This window comes from Festucalex cinctus, chromosome 8, assembly GCF_051991245.1.
Source record: "Festucalex cinctus isolate MCC-2025b chromosome 8, RoL_Fcin_1.0, whole genome shotgun sequence".
Lineage (NCBI taxonomy): Eukaryota > Metazoa > Chordata > Actinopteri > Syngnathiformes > Syngnathidae > Festucalex > Festucalex cinctus.
Window position 1 is genome coordinate 19,099,545 of NC_135418.1, and position 24,086 is coordinate 19,123,630.

General features: G+C 36.8%; 1 protein-coding gene across 2 annotated transcripts; it reads right to left on the reverse strand.

Annotated features, from left to right (window-relative positions):
* Window positions 1–651: 651 nt before the first annotated feature.
* rad18 (RAD18 E3 ubiquitin protein ligase) lies at window positions 652–23,730 on the reverse strand. 2 transcript variants are annotated; one of them, XM_077529536.1, is made up of 13 exons: window positions 23,552–23,730; window positions 22,727–22,805; window positions 22,492–22,553; window positions 22,102–22,172; window positions 16,571–16,908; window positions 15,154–15,253; window positions 13,823–14,010; window positions 13,108–13,178; window positions 12,870–12,930; window positions 10,046–10,180; window positions 8,473–8,599; window positions 5,962–6,003; window positions 652–1,016 (listed from the first exon to the last, which is right to left on the reverse strand). In XM_077529536.1, exons 1-13 carry the CDS (start codon window positions 23,600–23,602, stop codon window positions 917–919), a joined length of 1,425 nt encoding a protein of 474 aa, XP_077385662.1. In that variant the 5' UTR covers window positions 23,603–23,730; the 3' UTR covers window positions 652–916. The 2 variants fall into 2 exon arrangements, with proteins under 2 accessions (XP_077385662.1, XP_077385663.1); XM_077529537.1 differs by lacking the exon at window positions 5,962–6,003.
* Between the last annotated feature and the right edge of the window lie 356 nt (window positions 23,731–24,086).

The window sequence follows — 24,086 nt, forward strand, 5'->3', positions numbered from 1 at the left end:
GAATCCAAAAGAAAGAGCTCCTGCACTCATAAAATTGCTGGATTTTAAAAAAGGTAACCCAAACTGTGTGAAAAACCTAACCCAGCACTGGGTTTAAAAGCGACAGAGCCAATGTTAGATTATTTACCCAAACAAATGGAGAGTGTTGTATGTAAATGTATTTAGGGTAATATACACTCTAAAAAGAGAATTGTTGAACCAATTAAAAAAATTGCTTCAAATGGTAACACACGATTGAATTAAGTTAACCCAAAATGAATATATTACATTTAATGAACTAATTAATTACATTTAATATATCCACTTTGGATTAATTTAAGTAACAAAATATTCAATATGTGAATATATTAAGTTTAACGAATTAATAATTCAACTTAATATATTCACTTTGGATTAACTTAAATCGTGAGTTACCACTTGAAGCAATTTTATTCAATCGGTTCAACAATTCTCTTTTTAGAGTGCATGAGAACAAATCCAGTAAAGTACTAAAATTTTGTTTTTAATAATGGTTTGGAGTATGTAAGTTTGACTTCTTTCCACTCCTACTAATTATACTACATGCATGTTTTCATTTATCCTGTTTCTTTTGCAAGTATTTGTTTTGTATTTTTTTAATACATATTAAAACACAAAATTGCTAAAGTGAGATCTGATCAATAACTGTTTTATTTACAATTGAACTAAAATCCACATCACACAGACAGCTTGGAATTTTGAACAAAGAATACAATTGATGTAAAAACGAGCAGCATAAAAAATGAAACTAATAAAACGGAGGGCCACAAAAGACACGTTAAGTGCAAAAAGACACGGCTCATACAAACATGCTCTTGAAAATTCTTCCAATTTCATCCAGTTTTGTCTGGAATGTGTGCAGTCTTTCTTTGGTCCTCCATCTTCAATCAATCCCTCGTCACCTTTTACGCTGCCGTTTCCCTAAGGCGCTCGTTGAAGCGGCGGCGGATTTCCGGGAGCCAGACGTCCGCTTTTTGACAGACGTCCTCGTCATGACACTGCTCAGAAGAACATTTGGTCATTTTCGTATGGGGCAGGGGGAAATATCCAACATCTCTCTTTTCAAGACATCCCCTGAAAAGCACAGTTTAATTGGAACTGACTCCCAGCAGATGCTTAACTGTTTTGGGAGAAAACATTGTGCCTTTTATTGCACTAAACATTGAAACATTGGCATTTACATGCACTATGCCGTGACTGCTTCCTGCAATTTATAAGCTACTGAAGATACTCAAGGAAGATATACATTATAATGGGACCTAGTGTGCTGTGTGTATTAAGGCTCAAGGATGTATATCAGGGGTGTCAAACATGGGCCGGTACAGGACTGTCGAGGGGTCCAATCTGGCCATTGAGGACAGAACACATTACACTGGGCAACAACATTTTTTGTCGTAGCCGTTTTTAACACATTCACTGCCAGCCAGGCAAAAATACATCATTTGACGTCTTTTTCCGTCAATGGCAGTGAATGAGTTAACTAATTTTTCAGTGCAGAATCCAAAACTGATCTCAGTTGAGTTGAGCTAGCACCAGTATCTAGCTAGCTAGCACTAGCATTAATAGCTATTTAGCACTAATCCTCTTAGTTCTTACACGCAAGCTTTCTGTTTGAAGGTATTGATATTACTGACCAATTGGGAGCTGCACACACAATTTTTACTGCACAAATAAGTTGCAGCTTATCTGTAGATACGTAAGTCCTACCATTGCTCTTCTTACTACAGTTTTACTACAGCTAATTAGTGGAATTTTGCTATCTGGGGAGGAAGTTGTGAAGAAAAACAACAACAATTTGGTTTGTTTTGTTTTCATTTGTCCATTTTTTCCTTTTGGACAAACACCTGAAAATGTTGTAATAATAATAATAATAATAATGATAATAATAATAATAATAATAACAATCATAATAATCATAATAATAAATTATTACTACCATAATCATATTTACATTTATATTATAATAATATTTTTAATAATTTTGTAACAATACTCACCGCCATATATTCTTTATCCTCTGTGGAAAAAACATTTGCCTGCATGACTAATATACTGCCCCCCGGTGGCCAAGCTGCCCACACAAGGAACCGAAATTAATTAATCAGAATGCACAGTGTTTCTTTACATTCTAGTTAATTGTTATCACTGTATTTTTTTTTTATTTTTACTGTCTATTATAGTGTTATTTCCCAGGACAAAAATGTTTATTACAGCAGCAAATGTGACCATAAATAAATAAATAAATACATAAATAAATAAAATACTGCGAGCATAAATTCTCTTCTGCTGCTTGATAACGCTAACAATATGAGGCAAAACTGCAGAGCTCAACATATTATTCAACATCAGCCAACTCCCAAAGTCACCACCTATTCATTATCATTTCCGTGGCTCACATTTCTATGAACACAAAAAGACAAAATAAGATGAGATAAATGTGACTACCAATTAACCTGGACTTTACAAACCCACTAACATGAAAAATCTTTAATTAATGCTAAGCGGCTACACTGTCCAAGTGAATCTGCGCTCGACTAGAATGCTGCTGGGGTGACCGACAATTAATATACCCGCTATCTCGGCACACAGCCTTCTAATTTTGTCACCAGCAAATTCATTACAATTCAACTGGTTTAAAACCTCCCTGCAGAGATACGAGTGCATGCCATCTAATTAAAAGACAATTAGTGATGTATTCACATATGTCTTCCAATCATTTCTGTCCTTTTGAGGACAGGGAGAGAAAACAGCAAATTTGGCCTTCAGGAATCATTTCTCCCTTTGCACATCAAATTATTTTCACTCAATTGGTGAAATGTCATCGAGATTTTTTTTCTTTTTAACTCATTCACTCCCAGCCATTTTCACAGAAGCAGTCCCGTTCTCTCCCGGCTGTTTTACTGGATTTTGACTGATTTTGCAAGGCCCACAGAATATTGTGTTCTATTGCTTTAAAGGCATGGAACCTATCAAAAGAAAGATTAACGTCTCTTCTTTCATCAGGAAAAAAAAAGTATGTTCCTATCTGTTTCCGTTTTGCAGCAATTAGCATTAGAAGAGAGCTAAGTTTCATCAGTTCTCACAAATCTATTTAAAATTGTAAGTCATTGAGCTTTTTTTTCTAGATGGCCCTGGTTGATCTCCTTTGCTCTGCTGCCACTTGCTGGCCGTTTGTGTAATAACTACCATTTCTGCAACCGTTCTTTGCAGTTGAGAGGCTGCATCAAAGCCTTCGGTATGCTCTAACAGGGGTGGCGAGATCCGGTCCTCGAGGGCCACAGTCCTTCAGGTTTTGGTTATTTCACTTCTTCAACACAAATGATTTATGATCAGCTCATCAGCAAGCTCTGCAGAAGCCTGGTAACGAGCCTGTTAATTGGAATCAGCTGCACTTCGAGTAGGGAAATCTATAAAACCTGCAGGACTCCGTCCCTCGAGGACTGCAGTTTGCCACCCCTGCTCTAGCATAAACAAACAAACAAAAAAATAAATAAATATAAATACGTCTTTGGGACACTTAGAACATTAAAAAAACGTATTTATACGTTATTGGGAGTAAATGAGTTGAGGTCAATTTAATTAAATTAGGACTGACAGGATTCATTTTGCCATCATCTTAATGATCAAATCATACTGTTATTTACAGGATATGTACACTAAGATAGGTTCATTTCATTTCAACACCATTTATCACATGTGCACTTTTTTTTTTCAAAGCTTATTATGGTCAAAAATTTCCAGCCGCTGATGTTGCCCAAGTTCCACATCTTTGTGACAACCACCGAGAAGTTGCAACGGCCACATGTGGAACCTGTTAAAGCGCAAATGCCTCACAAGAAAGGAGTCAAGATCGATATCAGTTTACAGCCTATGACAAGGTGTCCCATGTCTCTTTATCTTTTTGACTTTATTGGCAGGAAAAATAACATTCCAGCACCGGAATTTGGGTCACAAGTCCACGTGGCGAGTGGATGCTAGAATGACGACAGAGTGGGCGATAGCGGCCAGGCAATGGGCCCATATTGTATGCATGCGTAATTTAACTAAAAACAACAACAGTTGACTCGCCAACTATGACAATCTGCAATGCGGAGATTAAGCCTTTGTTTCCCGCTTCCTTCCGTGAAAGTGACATGACCCAATCTCCAAGTCTCCACCTAGTCTGAACTCGTGATTTTGAATGTTTAGCTTGAAAACAGAAGTCTGAATAACTGTGAGCAGCAAGAAATACATTAGGAAGTGTACAGAAGCCAAGGGAGCAACTGATCTTTTAACACGGCACGCCAGCAAACAATCCAATTGGCCGGCAACGTGCTCCCACCTCACATCCTATTGAGAACTTTACAAACATGACATTTACAGTGTGGGAAGATAACACTGGGCCGACAGCAGCAACTTGCCAGCTTTCAAAGGAAGCAGACCATGAATCAACAAGATTCCAAGTAAAAAAGAACCAATACCATTGCTGTATTTTTTCCCGTGGAAGCGATCCTTAGCTATTTGTGAAAACTCACCTACATGCCTATTTTAGTGCTCTTTCTGTAATACCATGATGGCGCCAAAATCCTGGCTAACAGGAAAGTAGTAAGTGTTGTCAACTGACAAACTTATTTGTATGTAAACGTTTATCTTTGTAAGCCACTTATTCTCAAAAACAATGTTTTGGGATTACAGTTTGCCATTAGACATGGGCCAATATTCGATTGTGACGATATATGCGGGCAAAAATATTGCGCTTTCCCGGTATTAAAATTACAGCTCTGAAATTACACTTTTGTCAACTATTTGGGTTTTAATTCTTCTCAGTAAATCTCATCACTGGTAAGCTATTTTTTAAACAGACCCAAGAACTACTCATATTGTCACTGGGGCTAACTAGTACATGCTGACAACTTTATTTCTATCAGTATTATTATTATTTTTTTTTTTTAAGGAAAATGCACATTAAAAGGCATCTGTGTTTGTAGTATCTCGTCTTGCTCTGTCCTCCTCCATTGTACTGGGAAGGGGGAAAAAAAAAAAAAAAGATAATGGGAGGCAATTAACTTCAAAGAGGGCTGGTTAACTCAACTCTGCAAGCAGCCAATCCTATTGTGCCCTATTGTGGGAGAACTCCTGTTTTTCTGACTATTTTTTGGGGGAGCTTTGTTTTTTTGAGTAATTTTTTTCTGATTTTTGGAATATTTTTTTTTTCTGTTTTACTGAATATTTTTTATGTCATAAAAAAATATTCAGAAAAACAGGGAAACAAATATTTAGCAAAACAAGAGGAAAATTACTCAGAAAAATAGGGAAAACCATTAAAAAAAAACAGAAAATAATTATTCAAAAAAAAAGAAAAAAATATTCCATAATTTATAATATATATATTTTTTAATAATAGTTTTTCCCCTGTTTATCTGATTAATTTTTCCTCCTGTTGCCTGCTTTTTTTAATTACAGAAAACAAATATTCAAAAAAAAAAAAAAAAACTGAAAAAAAAAATCTATACACTCAAAAAAACAAAGCTTTTTTTGTTTTGTTTTTGTTTTTTCTTAAGTGAATGCAATACGCTTACGTTAGTGGTGATCTGTTTTGTTTTGGGTTTTTTTTTCTTTTTAAAGACTTTGTTTTGTCATGCTCTTCCTTGATCCCTTTTGTCATGTCTGTCAAGTGTCTCACTTTGTTTACGTTAGCAGCCAGGCCACAAAAACATGGTGGCCAGGATCCGACCCCTGGTCCTCGAGTTTGACACACATAGCCTGTGTTCACACATGATGTGCTTCATGTCATAACCCAGAATGCGTGATTATATTTAAGTACAGTGCATGCCCAGTTCCAAATTGGGACTCACGCTTACATCTACTAGAAAAAAAAAAAAAAAAAACACTGAAAAAAATGAAAGACTTTTTACATTTGTTTTATGTTTTATTTATTTTTTTTTAACGGTTGAAATGACTTACTCGATTATGGAAGGTTCTGGTGCGCAGATGTCCGAAAGTGAACTGAAGGTGGGGGAAAAAAAAAAAAAAGAGGAAGAAGAATGAGAAAATCAGTTCAATTTGACTGACGATGTGGAATTACTGTGGCAAGTTAACACATGGCTTTAATAAAGTTTGTGGCTTGGACTGCATGCACTGCGCTGAATCTTAATTGCTGCCAGACTTCACACTAAGAACTTATAAAAGTAAACGTCATATCATATACACACACACAGCGTGAAACTCTTCCCTGCAGCTGTGATGAACAGGTTTCCTCATTGCATTTGCTCATACGCATCATCATGCATGTGCTCATTGCATTTCAATACGCATCAGGAGGAGATCAGGAGATGCGAGAACTGCCACAGACAAACACTCAACACAACAGAAGGATCATGCAAGTACACCTAGTCCGCCTCTGATTTGTTCACATTTATAAACAATTGATCCATGTCATCATTAAACTACAAATTAATCGGCAAGGCAGTTATAGTGTATCGATGTATTAACTTTTAATGCTGTACGGAGATTCTGTAACAAAGAACAGAGGGACTCCATTTTCTTCTTTGTCAATTATCATGGTAAAACAATAGAACACTACGCTTTAGTGCTCCATTAAATTCTAAAGACTTGGACAATTTTAAGTTTTATGTCTCGAACGATGAATCATAACAATTGTCGACTAATTGACAACATTTTTAATTGAAGTGAAAAGATCAAAAATGTGAAAACTTAGCTAGCGTGTATACGCACATGCAGCAAAGATTCTTAGTAACTTCCATTAAAGTGGAAGTCAACCTTAAACATGTGTTGACAATAATGTTATATGTGACCTCACTAGTCTAAACATCATATTCTGATTAATATTACATTTGGGGAATATGAGTTATGCAGCAAAATCTAGCCATTTGTATCCATTTCGGGGTGGCCATTTTGCCACTTGCTGTCGGCTGAAGATGACATCACAGTCGCTCAGGGCTCAGGCAACAACAAATCAAAGCTCACCTGTTTTTGGAAGCTGAGCTGTGATTGGTTGTTACCTGAGACCTGCGCAAGTGTGATGTCATTTTCACTCGACAGCAAGTGGCAAAATGGCTGCCTTCTGATATTGATAAAAAACAAAACAAAAAAAAAACTGCTGGGTTTTTCTACTTACCTCATATTCCACTAACTCAATATTAAACTCATTCACTCCCAGCCATTTTCACGGACGTAATCCCGTTCGCTCCCGGCTGTTTTACTGGATTTTGACTGATTTTGCAAGGTCCACAGAATATTGTGTTCTATTGCTATAAAAACATGGAACCTATCAAAAGAAAGATTAAAGTCTCTTCTTTCATCAGAAAAAAAATTGCATTAGCATTAGAATAGAGCCTAGTTTTGTCAGTTTTCACAAATCTATTTAAAATTGTGAGTAATTTTTTTTTTTTTTTCAAAATGGCCTGGTTGATCTCTTTTGCTCTGCTGCCACCTGCTGGCCGTTTATGTAATAACTACCATTTCTGCAACCCTTCTTTGCTGTTGAGAGGCTGCATCAAATCCTTCTGTATGCTCTAGCATAAGCTCTAGTATAAATACGTCTTTGGGACACTAAAAAAAACCTTTAAAAAATGTATTTACATGTTATTGGGAGGAAATGATTTAAACAGAATACTGTATTTAGACTAGTGGGGCTGCATAGAATATATTATTGTCAAGAAATTTTGGGGAGGTTGACGTCCCCTTTAACTACCCTCATTTTCAACATACAAAGCTTGTGTCTTATTTATATTTATACATTTTATACACACGCACACACACAACATACTTTCTACTTTATACATCATAGGGCATTTCAGAAAGGCCACAAGGCACAAAATTCACAAATAAGTCACGTTTTTCTGTTTTTCCAAATACTGAATAGAGAGCGGTTCCACAGGAAGAAAAACAAACAAACAAACAAACAAACACCAATGTGAATCAGTGAAATGCAAATGCATTATGTAGAGGACTTACTTTGAGTCTCGCTTATTGATTATAAACAAGTCTCAAAAAGTCAAAACAAAAAACACAATCATCTACTAGCTGACCTGAGCTCACATGAAATACACCGTGGACATCTTGCACGAATATCATGCATATTTTATTTTCTCACAAAATGGTGGTTGCATTCAGACTTGTTGGACACTGATTCTCCTGTACACATTTGAAAGACTGCTATCAAATCCGTGCTTAGGGACAGCTCTTATGATTTACAGCACATCATCAGCATCTACAAGGTAGGCCAGACATCTCTTTTGCAGTCAATTTGTGGTTTTGCACTTCCGTGCAAAAAAATCTGCGAGCATTCTACCAGGCATGCCACACATCTCACATAGCACAGCCAGCCAGCAAAGACCTCAAGTACAGCCACAATTTACTTAACAGCTCCAAGGGGCTAAAAATTCAGGCTCCAAGGAAGTCTCAAGAAAAAAATTTGGGGTGTCACGTGCAAGTTTCTTCTGGAGGATTTACCTGCTGTCAGACATGTCGTTGTAAGTGGGGCTGTTTGACAAGAAAATGCCTCTGGTAAAAGGCTCCGTTTCTTCCTCTGCTTCCTCAGACTTGATATCCATGGAATGACTTGATTCTGCAACTTGAGCTGAATGATACAAGATAACATAATTTTTCATTTTCATCATCATGGTTTCTGCCGTTATCATCAAACCTAATGAATGTGTTTTAATGAAACTTCACTTATTTAGCCCATTATAGCAATAAAAAGTTAATATTTTGTCTGTAATTAATTTGATACTTTCATTATTTTTCACCTACAATTAGTACCTTTAAAAACACATTTTGTAACTTGCTGTCGACTGAAAATGACATCACAAGGGCTCAGGTAACCAATGATAGCTCACCTGTTTTCTAGGTTTGGTCATGTGACACTCACAAGCTGAGCTGTGATTGGTTACCTGAGCCCTTGTGATGTCATTTTCAGTCGACAGCAAGTTGCAAAATGTGTTCTTAAAGGTACTAATTGTATATGAAAAATAATGAAAATATCACATTTATTATAGGCAAAATATTCATGTTTGACTGCCAAAAATGGCTAAATAAGTCAAGTATCTCTTTAAACTAAATGCCCACATCATACTGCATATACATTAATGCGCGCACACATATATGCATATACTTATATATTAGGGCTGTCAGTAAATAATCATAAATAATTGCATGATTTTCATAGTTCAGACGTGATTAATTGTAAATTAATCGCACATTATACTGTATCTGTTCTAAATGTAAATTAAAATATATTTTTCAAGTTTTTCGTACTCGTCAATTAAAATAAAAGTGGACAGATATTGATAACAACAAATCACTGATAACAGTAATTTTATAGTAAATAATTCATGAAGTTACAGCTATGGTTAAAATGAGGGTGAAACACTGATTTGTGTTGAGGTAATTTTCTGCCACTAGGTGACATTGGTGTTTCATGATGGATATTGGTGACAGGAACTTTATATTATTCTTCTCAAATTCAGATATTTGGAACATGAAGCACCTCCAGGCCATTTTGTTAGTCATCGGGTCAAACAAACACATATTTTTATCACATTTGTTTTTGCTAAATTGTGTTATAGTGACTCCTTGACACAACATATGTTAAATGAAGCATAAACAACAATTGTAATTCCATTTTTATTTACCTCTCGACAACATACTTCGTAATGACATTTACGACTTCAATTTTTGGCAAAATCCATTTTATGACTTTTATGATTTTTTTTATGACCCGCGGAAACCCTGATTATGTTATGATTATGTTAGTCAACAATGTAATGAAATAGTATCACACTTGATATTACCCCAAATATCTTTTTTTTTTTCTTTTTTAGCTTTGTTACTTCACGAACATGAAATGTTAAATGTCAACAAAAACTCAACACGCTGGATAAATACTAACAGGAATTCTAAACCAATCAAAAGTCAACGACCCTTTCTACATAATGTGTCAATGATGGAAACGTTCCAAAATACTTGGAGAATTTTAACCGGAGATTTGAAAACTTACAAGAGAATATCTTAAGGGTCCCAATACCTGCCGAAGGCGTTTGCTCCGCCTCCTCACCTCCCGCCGCTGCCTCCTCCTCCTTTATCCGAGTCTGCCTGGTTGTATCTAGGCGACCCCGAACCTGAGCAACCAGTCGACTGAAGTCGTTGCTGTGCTGCTTCCCTGCGAAGATAATGACGCATGAGAAGGCCGTTGGAATGGCTGGTAGAGTGCGCTTGGAAGGCTGCTGGGTCATTCCTGGCGTACGTAAAGCGCCAATGAAAGTGAATGAATTTTTAATTATCATACATTATCCATTTGCTAATTCATTGGAAACATTTCCGAACACAAGCGAATGAATAAAAGTTAGATGGGAAAAAAAAAAGTTCAAGCATTACTGACAATGACAGTTTACAATGGTGAACTGCACTGTTTTGTCTTTCCAGATTTGTTAACCATGTTGAATAAGCAGCTGTTGATTCTACAAATGATACACGGCTTGTTTTGACAAAAGGCTGCAAGCGCACGCGAGCGCTACACAGACTTTCCTATCTGCCGGCTCCCTACGCTGGCAGTGTGACTCACCCGCATCCTCCTGTGATAAATCAAGAGGTTATCACAGCAGTTCAGCTATTATTAGAAGCCTCCTCCTGTGACTCACATACATTTTTTAATTATTTTCAAAGGTTTTTTTTTTTTTTCGAAGTTCTCGTCAACATGACTGTTAACAAGAAAACATTTGGTGCAATCCATGTTTGACATCTACCCAAAAAAGATAAAAATGGAGCACAGGCAGGATTTACTTGAGTATGTTTGGCTTTGGGCAGATAATGTGAACTCACTGAGCACAGGCAGGATGAGGTGCATCATCAAACAGGTTTTTTTTTGTTTTTTTTCATTCCAATCTTAGCTGCTCAACTGCACATTGAAGACAACAACTCTGCTTGTTGTTTCTGGTGTTGGTTCTATACTATTTGGACTAGTCTATAGGCACATTATTGTCTCTTTTACAGTTTGTCAACATTAGAATTGGGATGGACGAGTACCTATATCGGGTGACGTATCAGAACAATACCGATTGTGAGTACCGGTATTCAAGAAGGACAATAATCAATATTTAGAGCAGATATTTCACTTTCACTAAAAGGGTAAATATTGGTTTCAATTTTAACACTTTTTTTTATTGGTGAAACGACTTTAAAGATATGTTTATTGAACAACATTTCAGATTTGCAAAATTATTTATTATTATTATTAATGCATTTTTTTTTTTTTTAAATCAATAGACATCTTTGTTTCAAAATTCTAATAAAAAGTTCAGGGTGGTCCCAAATTCATCAGCATGTCTGAAAAATTTCAATGAAAACTTAAAACAAGTAAATAGCTACCTATTGTATTCTACAGTAAATAGTTTACTAAATGTCAAAATACCTGAAATATTAAATTTTTACATACTTTGGTTTTAATTACAGCAAGTTCAGCAGCATCTCTTATAAATAACTGAAATGTGAAGTAAATAGTTCCCGGCAGTTAACGCCATTTTAAATTGATCTATGTTCCGCTGTTCGTCTTAAAAAATGCAGATGACAATATTCAACAAAATATTGAGTTAGTGCACTAATAATTAATCTATACCTAGACGATACCAGGCCTTATTTCAAGGTATAGATATTCGTGACAGTGGCAAAAGCCGTTTTATGATCAGGAAGTAGAAAATTGCCATTAATTTCATGTAATTCTAAGGAAAAATGCTATAGAGTATTTGAATATATACAAGTCTTTCTTTAAAATGATCTGTGCGGGGTTCATGTAACAAAAGTACTAATGGTATCGGTAACTACTCTTATTAGTCCGGAAAAAATTTATGACACATTTCTTAGCAATGATTATTCAACAAAGACAACTTTTGCATCTTATGTACGTTGCCCTCTAAGAGTATTTTTTTTATATATTTTTTTTAAGTTTTGGGGCCAAAAACCTGATTCCAGCATTGTTCTATGGGCCACTAATATGTATTCTAACAGAGAAGTAGATTGTTAGAAAAGATTCACGACTCTAGAAAAAAAAAAAGTGCACATTTCAGCGCCTTTCGCAATTGAGTTAACACCTGCAATTTTTCTCCTTGTCTCATGGTATGATAAGTGTTCTTTGCAAAGACCTTCAAAAGACAAGCTGTTCCTCGGCTCACGAGGCATAAAAATCTAATTCTGCTTTTTATTGCAACAGAGGACATCTTACTGACCTGGTTCATTGTCTACTCATATTGACTAGCTGTCTGTGAAAGAGATGCGGACCCCGTGTGACTCACTACAGTGCCCCCAGTGAAGCGTTTTGTTGTCGCCGTTTTTTTAAAGTAAGCTTTTAAGGCTGTGAAATATATTGCAAAGGCTTGGCGCAAAATGCCAAAGTGCCACAAACCAGCACCTGATATTCATTTTTTTCTGTATGGATGTTCATTTTGCAAAGGTCATTGTTTTACCTAATGTGCTGATTTCTTTATTTTTATTTTTTTAAAGAAATGTATGCCCAAAATGTAGATTATTCTGATTTTACCTAATTGAACAATATCTTTTGCATCACATACTTTTTGTTGTTGTTGTTTTTTTGGCCTTGCACACCCAGCTTCTTTGTGGCAAATTAATTATGGTAATGAGCAATCAGATGAACTTTGACTACAGTAATTCCGCAGGCTTTGATATTCGTTTTGAATTGAGAAATGTATGCAGTGCAGATTCAGTCTCACAAGTGTACTGTATTAAACCAACATGTTACTAGGCAACTGAAATTGCTGCAATTCATCAGACATCATTGAGATGATTGTAGCACAGGCCGGATATGTAAACAGGGACCGAATAACAACAAAATCACTTACTATATTTTGAGTGAACCTCATCAATTTCTTCTTCGGAGTGATTTTTGGAGAAAACCATCACCTGCACGTTTGAAATCATCGTTAGTAATCTTTAAAAAAAAAAAAAAATTAAGTAGAAGAAAATTACATCATCAAAAAACATAGCAGTAAAAATGAATACACAACATCGACTACAATTTTCACTGAATGTAGACATTCTAAAGAATGAATATACAGCGACAGGATGTTCCCAACTCACAGGTTTGACTTTGTCCTGCAGCTTATTTTTGACCCTCTCAGCAGCTTCCACCTCTTTAGCAATTTCTTCACCTGTTGAGGAATAGGAATCAAATCAAACTTTATTTATATAGCACCTTTCATACATTCAAATGCAACTGAAAGGGTTGAATAAATAAAACATCCATAATACAATAAAAAGAAAAAGCCACCCCTCCCCCCCATACCCCCATAATCGTACCCACAGACACACACGCAAACCACAACATGGCGGGGCACAGAAGAACCCTGTGAGGAAAGGCATCCAGGAGGAGTTCATCCACACTGAGAGGAATGACTGCCAACCACCAGAGGGAGGAATGCCATCCCAGAGACCGCCGGCCCACTCAAAACGGACTGAAGCAAGCCACACCTCCTTGGCCCCGGGACAACCGCCCGGCCGCAGGAGAAGAACAGTCATCCCTCCCAGTGTGGAGACTCCCCCATGAGAAAACACGAGCTAAAAACTTAGTAACTGACATGTTTGCTACACATAAGAATGCTCATGTCAACTGTGCTTTAAAGCACCAGCTAAGTAATGTATCCCAACCCCACGCGGCAATGAAGGAAACAAACTACAGTTCTATGAATCCCGTATGGCCGCCAGCGCAGGTTGACATCTCGGAGTTGCTAAGTTACAGTATAATAGAAAAAGATGCATAAATACATAGCAGCTTTGGAGGACTGCAATCCGTCACCTGATTTGGGGTTGAGTGAGTCACACTGTGCATTATAAATATGCACAAACTCCTTGTGCCTTTTGATCATGTCATCTCGGGAGCCTTTCACATGAAGGTGGCATTCCTTCAGCTTCCGCTTCAACTCCTGCAGGCTCAGCAGGTTGTACACCAGCTTCCCCATTGGCTGCCTTGATTTGCCAAAGGAGCTATAACAGAAACATTTGAACTGGTTAATCCACAGATTGTCGGCATTCCTGCCACTGTGATCTCCTCCAATGGACTGATATGATGGAAATGTCTACAAACGAACGCTATATTTATATCATGAAGACAAACCCAAGGCAATACTTTAGTACTGCTAAATTTGGGGGATGATTAATGCTCTAAAAATGACAAAAGGCCTAGAAAGCTGCATAGTATAGTTTGCTTTGAACAAAAGCAATAAATACACAGTTACAAAAAAAATATTGGCACTGTCAGACAGCAACCTAAAACACCCGACTGCACTTTTTTCCAATAAGTTATTTGCTGCAAGAGTAGACCTCCACATGATGTCTTGTTTGCCACTCAGCCCAGAATATTTAAGGTACCACCATTCTTCACTGTGACATAAAGGTGTCATCCAGATGAAGTGTTCTATGCTGGTGCAAAAATATGACCAGTGATTAAAAGACAATCGATCTGCTGCACACAATGTAGCACGAATCAGTTAGAGCAGTAAGACTCAAAAGAGAGAAGAACACCTCAAATCTTCATTTGCTGGGCAACAAGGAGCAACAAGCGTCAATTCAAAGTCATAGGAAGAAATAATAGTTAACATATACTGATTGGTATGAGCTAGTTAATTTGAAAAAAAAAAACTGAAAAAAAATTGCGTGGGAATGCTGAAAGCACACAGAGATAAATTATGAAATTATAACCACCTGGTGACTGGACAATGCGCTTTACCAACTGTGCCACCAAACAGTATTAGACACCTGGTAATGATGATAAGTTATATGGAAGTGGGCGTGGAAAGTTCAATTACTGTCCCATTGAAAATGAATGGGGAAAAGTTGATACATGTTAAATTGTGCAAAGACTAAGTAATGTGGAATCAGACGATATATACCCGAGGAGGCGTGAATTTTTGAAGCTGGTTGAAATTTGAACAATGTAAATATTTGGAAGTATTATGCGGGAGTTGTGACGCGGCAAAAAATTGTGGAGAATAAAATCACAATAACATATGTGGGAATTCTTCAGCATTCCCACAATTAAAAATGTGTATTCTGGTATTTATAATGCATGTTGTAAATACTTCTGTGTTGCTTTTGTCTAAATTATGTGTTCAATTGTTGTTACTTTACCTCCTTAAGCTTTCCTTCTTCTCTCCGCTTGTGAGACACATGTCCAGATGTTTGTTGATGAACAGCTGAGACACACTTACAGAGCACACGGGGCACTCCACTGCAAGAAGACAAATTTACAGTAATGGCTTCAACATGTATATTCTGCAAGTTACCATAGACTTAGACTTAGACTAATAAATAAAATATATGGTTTTTGTAATTTTTTAGAACCGATTGGTGGGATACTCATGTTGCCCTTGGGGCTAACTAATACACACTGACACCATTTTTTTTGTTTGTTTGTTTTGTTTTCTTTTTAAAGCAATGCACATTAATCAAAATGCATCCATAAAACCGTAACCAAAAGGTATCTATAAGAACACAAGCTGGCTCAAGATAGAGTCAGCAGCATAGACACTGGTCGGCCATCTTGGTATAGGGGACTGCTCATTAACTCATTCACGCCCAGCCATTTTCACTTAAGCAACCTCCTTCGCTCCCGGCTGTTTTACTGGATTTTGACTGATTTTGCAAGGCTCACAGACTATTGTGTTCTATTGCTCTCTTTCATCAGGAAAAACTATATTTCTGTTTTCATTTTGCAGCAATAAGCATTACAATAAATCTAAGTTTCATCATTATTCACAAATCTGTTTAAAACAGTTGGGGAAAGAGCTTTTTGCAACATGGCCCCGGTTGATCTCTTATACTCTGCTGCCACCTGTGGCCATTTTCATAATAAGCATTCTCTTCAGTTCAAGAGGCTGCATCAAAGCCTTTTGTATGCACTAGCATAAAACAAAAAAACAAAAACAAACGTATAAATACGTCTTTGGGACGCTAGTAATATTTAAAATAGAACATATTTATATGTTTTTGGGAGAAAATGATCTAAGATGGTTATGATTCAGGCTGAATGTTTATTTATTTTATTTTATTTTTTTTAAACAACATAGTTGTATATACACTGGGTTTACCTGACAAACCAAGCCATTTGCAAATTGGGTGAGAACTTAGGAGAGTAATCTACAGTTATTTAGGTCCGTTCTCCTTTGCCTAATGTTATAAGCGAGCATCCCTGTTCCAAGATGGCCGCCCTGTGTCATTACTTTACATTGCCTCACAGCACACGGCTCGTCTACTCAACTCTGCAAGCAGCCAATCAAATTGTGTTCTGCTTAGAAATTTGTCGAGGATTCATTTGGACGTACTCGTTTGTATTATCTATCCCACTGATGCTGTTCAAGTTCACAACAATATGCGAAAGCAACCCCAGTTGCATGGATTGATCAGCGACGCAAAACTCAGCTATGTGAACCACTACATTACTAACAGCCTGATAATGTATTGAGTATCACCAGATTGTGCGGACAGGCTGTTACATAACTGATGCTATCAGAACCAACAAACCTTGTGTACCGGAGATATGCTTTACCTTTGATTACAGGCTTCACATCTGTTGGCGGTGATGAGGAAGTATGTGGCATCGCTTGCTCCATGCTACTGCCGAGCAAGTCTGTGTCCTCCCTGGATGCTTCTCCCGTATTATTGGGCTCTTCCTTTACAGTAATCAAGCGGGTGGCAGTGTCGTTTGGGCCGAGTGTTCGTCCAGTTTGGCCGTCTTTGCCAGAAGACTTTCTGGGCCTCTTCTGGAAAAAGTGACTGACAACAGTGCTGTTCTGGCCTTTGTCTCTTGGTGTTTTGCATTTGACTGACGTCGGGTTCTTTGGGGATATTGGTGGAGAGTCAAAATAAGTTGGTGACATTTGCTGCCTGGAAAAAGGGGAAAGGAAGTAAGCGCGTGTAACTACAACAAGGAAACTGGTCCATAGAGAGGAAAAGACATTTATATGAAAGCTGTGCTCTCTCAAATAACAATATGGGATTACATAAATACTGGATGCGCAGTGTGATAGAGATATGGTTAACAATTGCAGTCAATGAGTCGAGGCCTTTTTCTGGTCATGTGTTTGCACCAGCGTATTACGTTCCTTTTTAAAAGACCACGAAAATGGCGACACTTTGTTCAGCGTCGTGAAAATGTGAGAGGCAAACAAATGGCAGTAGGTCCATTACATAGCAATAAAATGGAAGTGATGAGGTGTGCGATGCTCCGCTTTACATATTTTAAACTTTATATTTGAACTAATTACGCCCATTAGCACCACTCAACTCCACACAAGACTGTCAGGACACTCACAAAGTAAACGCGGCTGTACAGTATGAACTCTGACACACTTCATTATGTAATTCTCTATGCAGACAGTGCACAGAAACCAAAAGTCTCAAAAATGGGGTACCGGACCAATAAAAATGTTCCTCAAAACTGAAACAAAAATTTACATTTGTGATTTTAGCTCAGTCAATAACTGGAGAGGTGGTTTGCTTTTTCTTTGGCTTCCTGTGAAGTCACCAGAGATAGCAAGAAACAATCCTAACCATAAAAAGATTTTGAATTATGAGAGGAATGCATCTGGCTGCTTAATGAAAGATGATCAACAATATTTAATACCATTTTTCTTAGCAGATGCTACAATAAATATCAGGCAGTAGAAAAAGTAATTTCTACAAATTTCTAGCGATGTTTACTGGGATTTATTTATTTCTATATTTTTTTTGTATTCCACAACAAACCATCCTAAGAATCGAAGTACTGAAACTGCCAACTGACAAACAAGCACAAATCTAAAGAAGGCTTCTGATGCTGCGTGCCTCCCAAACGTAAATATCACTTAATATGGTAAGGTTTTTTTTTTCTCTCTTCCTTACATAAACACAACGTGGAACTACATTCGTAGGTTCCACTGCCTTGTTTTAAACAAAGCGAGAACCATACACGTCGCACTGAGCTGAGAGCCGGGGAGGGATAAGGAGAAAAAATAAATAAATAAAATTCTCAGCGTTTCCGCAGCAGTGCAATCAGTCTCCACTCACTTTAAATATCCAGTCGGATGAAGATAACCAGATTTGAAGCAGATTCTATCAACAGTTCATTAGTCAGTGGCAGGAAGTAGATCGGGGATCATTTATCCATTTTGGACAAAGTGAGAAAAACTGCGACTTCAGTGCAAATGTTTGGTTAAAGTAATGAACAAGCTTTCAAGTCATCTAAAACCTTCTCATTAAAATCTTCTTTAATGAATTAGATTCTAATATCAACACTGCCATTATTTACTCGAAAACAAACTGACATTACAATTTTACAATTTGGTCATTTATCACTTATAAAAGGGTAACGTTAGCAAAGTCAAACACACTGACATGAATGTTGATGATTTGATCACAGTTGGTGCTGAATTTCTGTGCGTAAACAACATTACAACTACCTAATAGCCCTAAAATACAGAATATAATAGATTCTCCAACCATGACACCTTAAGCATGTGTAAGATTTAGACGGGAGTAGGATTTAAGTTAACTCTTTTACTGCCACACGTTATGAAAAACAAAACAAAAAAACAAATCTCCACAGTGCCATTTCGCCAATTACGAGCATTCATCAGATTCCGTCACATTTCATTGTAATTCCATGCACCAGCAGCCCATTGAAAAGAGACACAATGCTGCCATCTGCTGGCCACAGTTAGGTGGTGTTTTTGATTCCACAACCCATTGACCAGGCAGCGCTGCACTTCGATGTTGCTCCGTCCATTTAAGGAAAAAAAAAAAAAACGTAGATGATGTCATTTCACGTTTATGGCAGCATACATCTTGATTTTACTAATCGTTATTAAACGTTTTTTGGCAGTCAAAGAGTTAATTTGCTAAAATATATATTTACTAATACATTTATGTTTCTAGAATTATTATTTACACATTTATATATTTTGGTATTTTTATTATACAAGTAGTTAAAGTGATGAGGTGAATCTGTTATTTTCATTTACTTGCGTTAGCTAGCTCCTGATTGGTTAGAGTTGGTCACCTGACGAGTGTTCAGGAAGTGTGGTGTGTGTCGCTAGAAGTCTGACTAGTAAACAGCGTTGTTACAGAAGAAATCCGTCTCCATCCCGCTTTCTCATTTTCTAAAGAGTAGTCCATGAACCACCAACGAACCCTCACATTACACATGTATAACAAAGAGAAGAACATGCAAACGCCACACAGGAAGGCAAAAACCTGGATTTGAACCCTCAACCTCAGAACAGCAAGGCAGACATGGTAATCACTTTACTGTCATAAATACCACACGTATATTTCAATGTATATTTTATCTGAAGTGCATCACCTCATATATAGGTCCTAACATTTTTCCCCTCACAGAAACACATTTTCAGGCACTCAAGCTGACAGGAAATTAAAAGCCCAGTTGCGTCATGCGGCCGTTCATTCATTCCGTGTCAACAGTCTGAAGTGAGACCTTTTGCAGTGCTGATAACCGGGAGGTAATTGATGAAAGAACTATTGCTTGCAACTTAAAAAAATAAATAAAAAATACAATGCATCATTGTGACACCAGCACAAGCACAGTTTGTTTTGTTTATTGACTTGCTTGTTCAGAACGAGGCCTTCTAATCAAAGGGTTTGTAACTCATTGCCAACAGATGCCGACAACATGAATGTCATAAACATATTTTTCTGACAAAGTTAGACGATTAGCTTGTACTATTGCGGATACAAGTGGTACCAATCAGCCCTGACTCATGAAAAAAACAATTGGGTCAAATTCAGGCAGCCCCAAAAAATAAAAAATTAAAAATATTGGCACCTCCAGTCTCTTCTTAGAGATAACTTGACTTCCGGGAAACTCTAATTTCAATTCATTACTTCTAATTCAGTTAGTATGTTCAAGCATCAAACTGGATTAATGGAAAACTAATTCCTTATCAAATTAATAATTATTTTTGTAAATGGATTAATCACTACACTTAATTAGACTACATAAATCTGAAAATATTTACTGTTTAGAAGTTGAAACATGAAAGCAGCAGACTGTTATCATTATGTTGAAACAAAACATTTGCAAACATCTGTTTTTACTTTAGAAAACTGATCAATATTTTCTAACATGTTTAGGACCAATCTAATAACTAAATTATATTTTATTATTGCGTTTTTTGCATTGCCAATTTTAAATAATGTCTTGCTACAATATGTATTGTTTGCACCTTGCATATAGTTCACAAGTTCTGTAATGAATATGCTGCACAGTCATTCGGGTACTGCACCTGTAGACGGTCAGATGACTTTTTGTTTTGTTGTAATTAAATTTCCTGGTCCATTCTTCTCATTATTTGCAATCCGATTTCACACATTGACTGTGACAGTAATTGGGATAAGATATGAGGTCTATAAAGTGCTTTTTGTACAAATAGCACACGACAAGAGCTGCATATATATTGTTACATAATGAGAACATTACATTCCAGTTAGGTAAGGATAGAGTGTGGCAATAAATGCCATCACAAATTATAAGAAATGAACTTGACGGACAAGAGAACTCAAAACAGTAAATGTAAATTGTTGTTTTTGCCCTTTGCATTGTTGTATTGGTTCAGTGTAGTGCAAGCAGAGCGAAATACAGGACTGTCTCAGAAAATTTGAACATTGTGATAAAGTCCTTTATTTTCTGTAATGCAATTAAATAAGCAAAAATGACATACATTCGACATTCATTACAAATCAACTGAAATATTGCAAGCCTTTTATTGTTTTAATATTGCTGATTATGGCTTTTTTTTTTTTTACTTGGTCTGAGGAAATATTCTAATATTTTGAGATAGGATATTTGAGTTTTCTTAAGCTATAAGCCGTAATCAGCAATATTAAAATACATAAAAGGCTTGCAATATTTTAGTTGATTTGTAATGAATCCAGAATGTATGGAATTTTTGCTTATTTAATTGCATGACAGAAAATAACGAACTTTATCACAATATTCTAATTTTCTGAGACAGTCCTGTATGTGACATGTCTTCAGATGGTGACATTCAGACACTAGCCATTTGAATGCAGTAAAAGGCAACATAGCACTTTTACTTATTTGTGTTTGTTACACAGACTGGGGGGGGGGGGGCATTCCAACTGACGAGAGCAAGTTACGGCGAGCGCCAAAATCTACATGTGTCACTTTCAATCAGAACCCAAACTGGAAATTATCTGTTGCTGGAAATTGTCGAATTAGCTGCATGGCAACGTCAATGTCAACAGAACCGGAAGACTGTGTTTCAGGTGATAAACTTCACACACCAGTCCTGGCTTTCCACACAGCTTCCATCCTGCCTCAGATACAACCTTCGACGATGGAAAATTCACAAGTTGACTTAAAACATAGCGTCCCATGTTGGTACCTTTCACACATAACATCGAGACTGCAAACAGGAAAAGTCTGACAAAAACAGTCTTTGATGGTAGTGAGAAAATGTCTTCTTTTTTTTTTATGATTTATTCCAAAATGTGAAGAAGAAACCTCAAAAAATGATTGCTCAAAGAAGAACTCGAGAGAACTGAAAAAGCCCCAATAATTTCATTCGACAGTGTAAAATAATGGCTAGTATGATTTAATGGTTTGTGCTTATATTGACACCGGACTTCAAAAATAAAGAAAACAAATATAAACACTGGTAGCGTAATTTTGTGAATGATGATACGTTAAGCATAAGAAAACGGATGGATGGACGGATTATACCCCATCTACTCAAGTAGTAGCACCCTAAAAAAATGAATAAAATTTGGTGTATATTTTATGTACAATACATAAGATTAATGTTGGCATAGACCGCAACAACATCCCAGTTTCTTACATCACCCATGTGGGAGATGAATTGCCCATAGCTGGTCTAGCATTAGATGTACATTTTTATTGTTGCTATAAAAGCAGATTGATTGACTTCTATTTTTAGCGTCATAATATTGAGAGTGGCTGTTAAGACTAATAGAATAGATGGTTGACAGGGCATCCAGCAGCAAATTTTGTTGGATCCCATTCTCAGAGATCCCTCTGACCGTTAAATTAAGTCTGCTTACCTTGCAGCTTGAAAGTTTACAACCAATTCATCCAGTAAACGGTTTTTTTGTAGATCTTGTTCTGTCGCTTGCTAGAAGAAGAAAAAATAAAATAAAATTATCATCATACTGTAAGTCATAGTACCATACCACCATGTTATGTGGGCGTTGGATTTTGGAGGAGGTACTAGTGTACTATCAAATTTGGTGGAAAATACACAGAAAATGTCTTCAAAATGTCTTCATCCCTCCATTTAGTAGAATAATGATAAATCAATAACATCAGCATTATATCACATTTCCTTGAACTAAAGTTCTTTTTTCATTTTCTAAGAGAGAAATTACATTTCCACAACCTCATTGATTACTGAGGTTCCTGCAAATCAACTTAATGTAAAGCTTCAAACTCACCACATTGCAAACTGGACATTGAAGCTTATAAGAAAAGAATTTCCTGATGCACAAGGAGCAAACTGTGAAACGAAACACAGACAATTCAATCATTAGTTAAAATGATGTCATATTCTTTACTGATAAGACAGCTAGTTAGTTTTGAATGCCTATTGTCATAATATGACAATTCAAAACACGAAAAGCTGGGAAATACCAATGCCACCGCACTAATAAGTACAACTATTGTACTTACAATTGTGAGAGCATTTGGTCATCATCGAAGTGTTGAGAAAGTCAAAACAAATAGGACATCGCAAAAGGGTGTCCACCTGCTGCAGAAAGGGGAAAACAAAATAAGAATGCATTGGATTGCCGTGACCAGCAACTCTCCTGCTATCGCTATTTTGCCGTGAACTGCTCTGATTGGTCACTCACCGGATACCTATCATTGTCAATGCCAATATATTGTAGTTTTTTTTTTTTTTTTTTTTTTAATGTAAGCACGGGATTCGAACCCGTGCCCTCGCACTTTCGGGGTGATCGCAGAGCTAGTGCATATTAACTGCCGCATATTTTTCACTTGTAGTTTCATGCGAGTCACGGCAACATAGCGCGAAATGGCGAGTTGCTGGTCATGGCAAAATAGCCACTTCGAAATCAAAACAATAAATGAGGCAATTGTTAGTCATCCTTCATAACCTGAGAAGATATAACCTGGTAATGGCACGAAAAAAATATTCGAGAAACAACGTAAATGTTTAGATCTGTAGTATGCAGGGACTAGAGATACAATTTGACTGGATTGTAATTATGTCAGGTTTCCACATTTGACTTATTTATTTGATACTTTTTTTTACGCTACCGTTTCACTAACACCTAAACTTAGACCGATGGCGAATGTTGGAAATCCTGTAATACAGTGAACACGTTTTAACTGCTTGTTCACCTTACTTTTTTTCCCAAATAGCTTCAGTTGCGTTGTTAGCGCCTGTCTGTCCGAGCAACTCCTAAATTAGCCAGTAAGCTAGCAAAATAAGTTAAAAAAAAAAAAATAACACCGACAACAGCTCCAACTTACTTTCAAAGCCGCGAGGCACCGTGAAGGATCTTTTCCCATTTGGAAGGACATATTCGATCAATCAAACAAGTGCACCGAACTTTGTTAGTTACAAAACTTTCGTTACATTTCGCAACTCCTCGTCCCGCTCGAAAGCCAAAAACTTGCTACGTCATTTGACAACTTCCGCTACGTCGGAGTTTCTCAGCTGCGACGTTGTCAGAGGTATTCCAGCACATATTAAAGTAATAAAATATTAACAACTTTTTATTGTGGTTGAGTATAACTGCTTTGATCACACAGAGCCGTTTGTAATATTTTAGTGGATTCATAAACCAAGGCTTCTTGTGTCGGATCTCATTAGATTGTACATTATGCACAGTAAAAATACAGATAAAACCAGAGGTGGGTTAACTTATTGCTAAGGGCCACATGCATTTTTTTTTTTTTTTTTTAAATGAAACAATTAGTAAATGTGACAAACAGAGCAGTCCAGTTGCCACCCTGAATGTTAAAGAAACAGCATATATGTATTTAATAATTCACATTGAGCCTC

Coding starts and splice junctions, on each gene's coding strand:
- rad18 (XM_077529536.1), bottom strand. CDS start 23,602: ATGTCCTTCCAAATGGGAAAAGATCCTTCACGGTGCCTCGCGGCTTTG. Junction 15,254..16,570: donor TGTGAAGCCTGTAATCAAAG/GTAAAGCATATC, acceptor GTCTTCTTGCAG/TGGAGTGCCCCGTGTGCTCT. Junction 14,011..15,153: donor AAGAAGGAAAGCTTAAGGAG/GTAAAGTAACAA, acceptor TTTCTGTTATAG/CTCCTTTGGCAAATCAAGGC.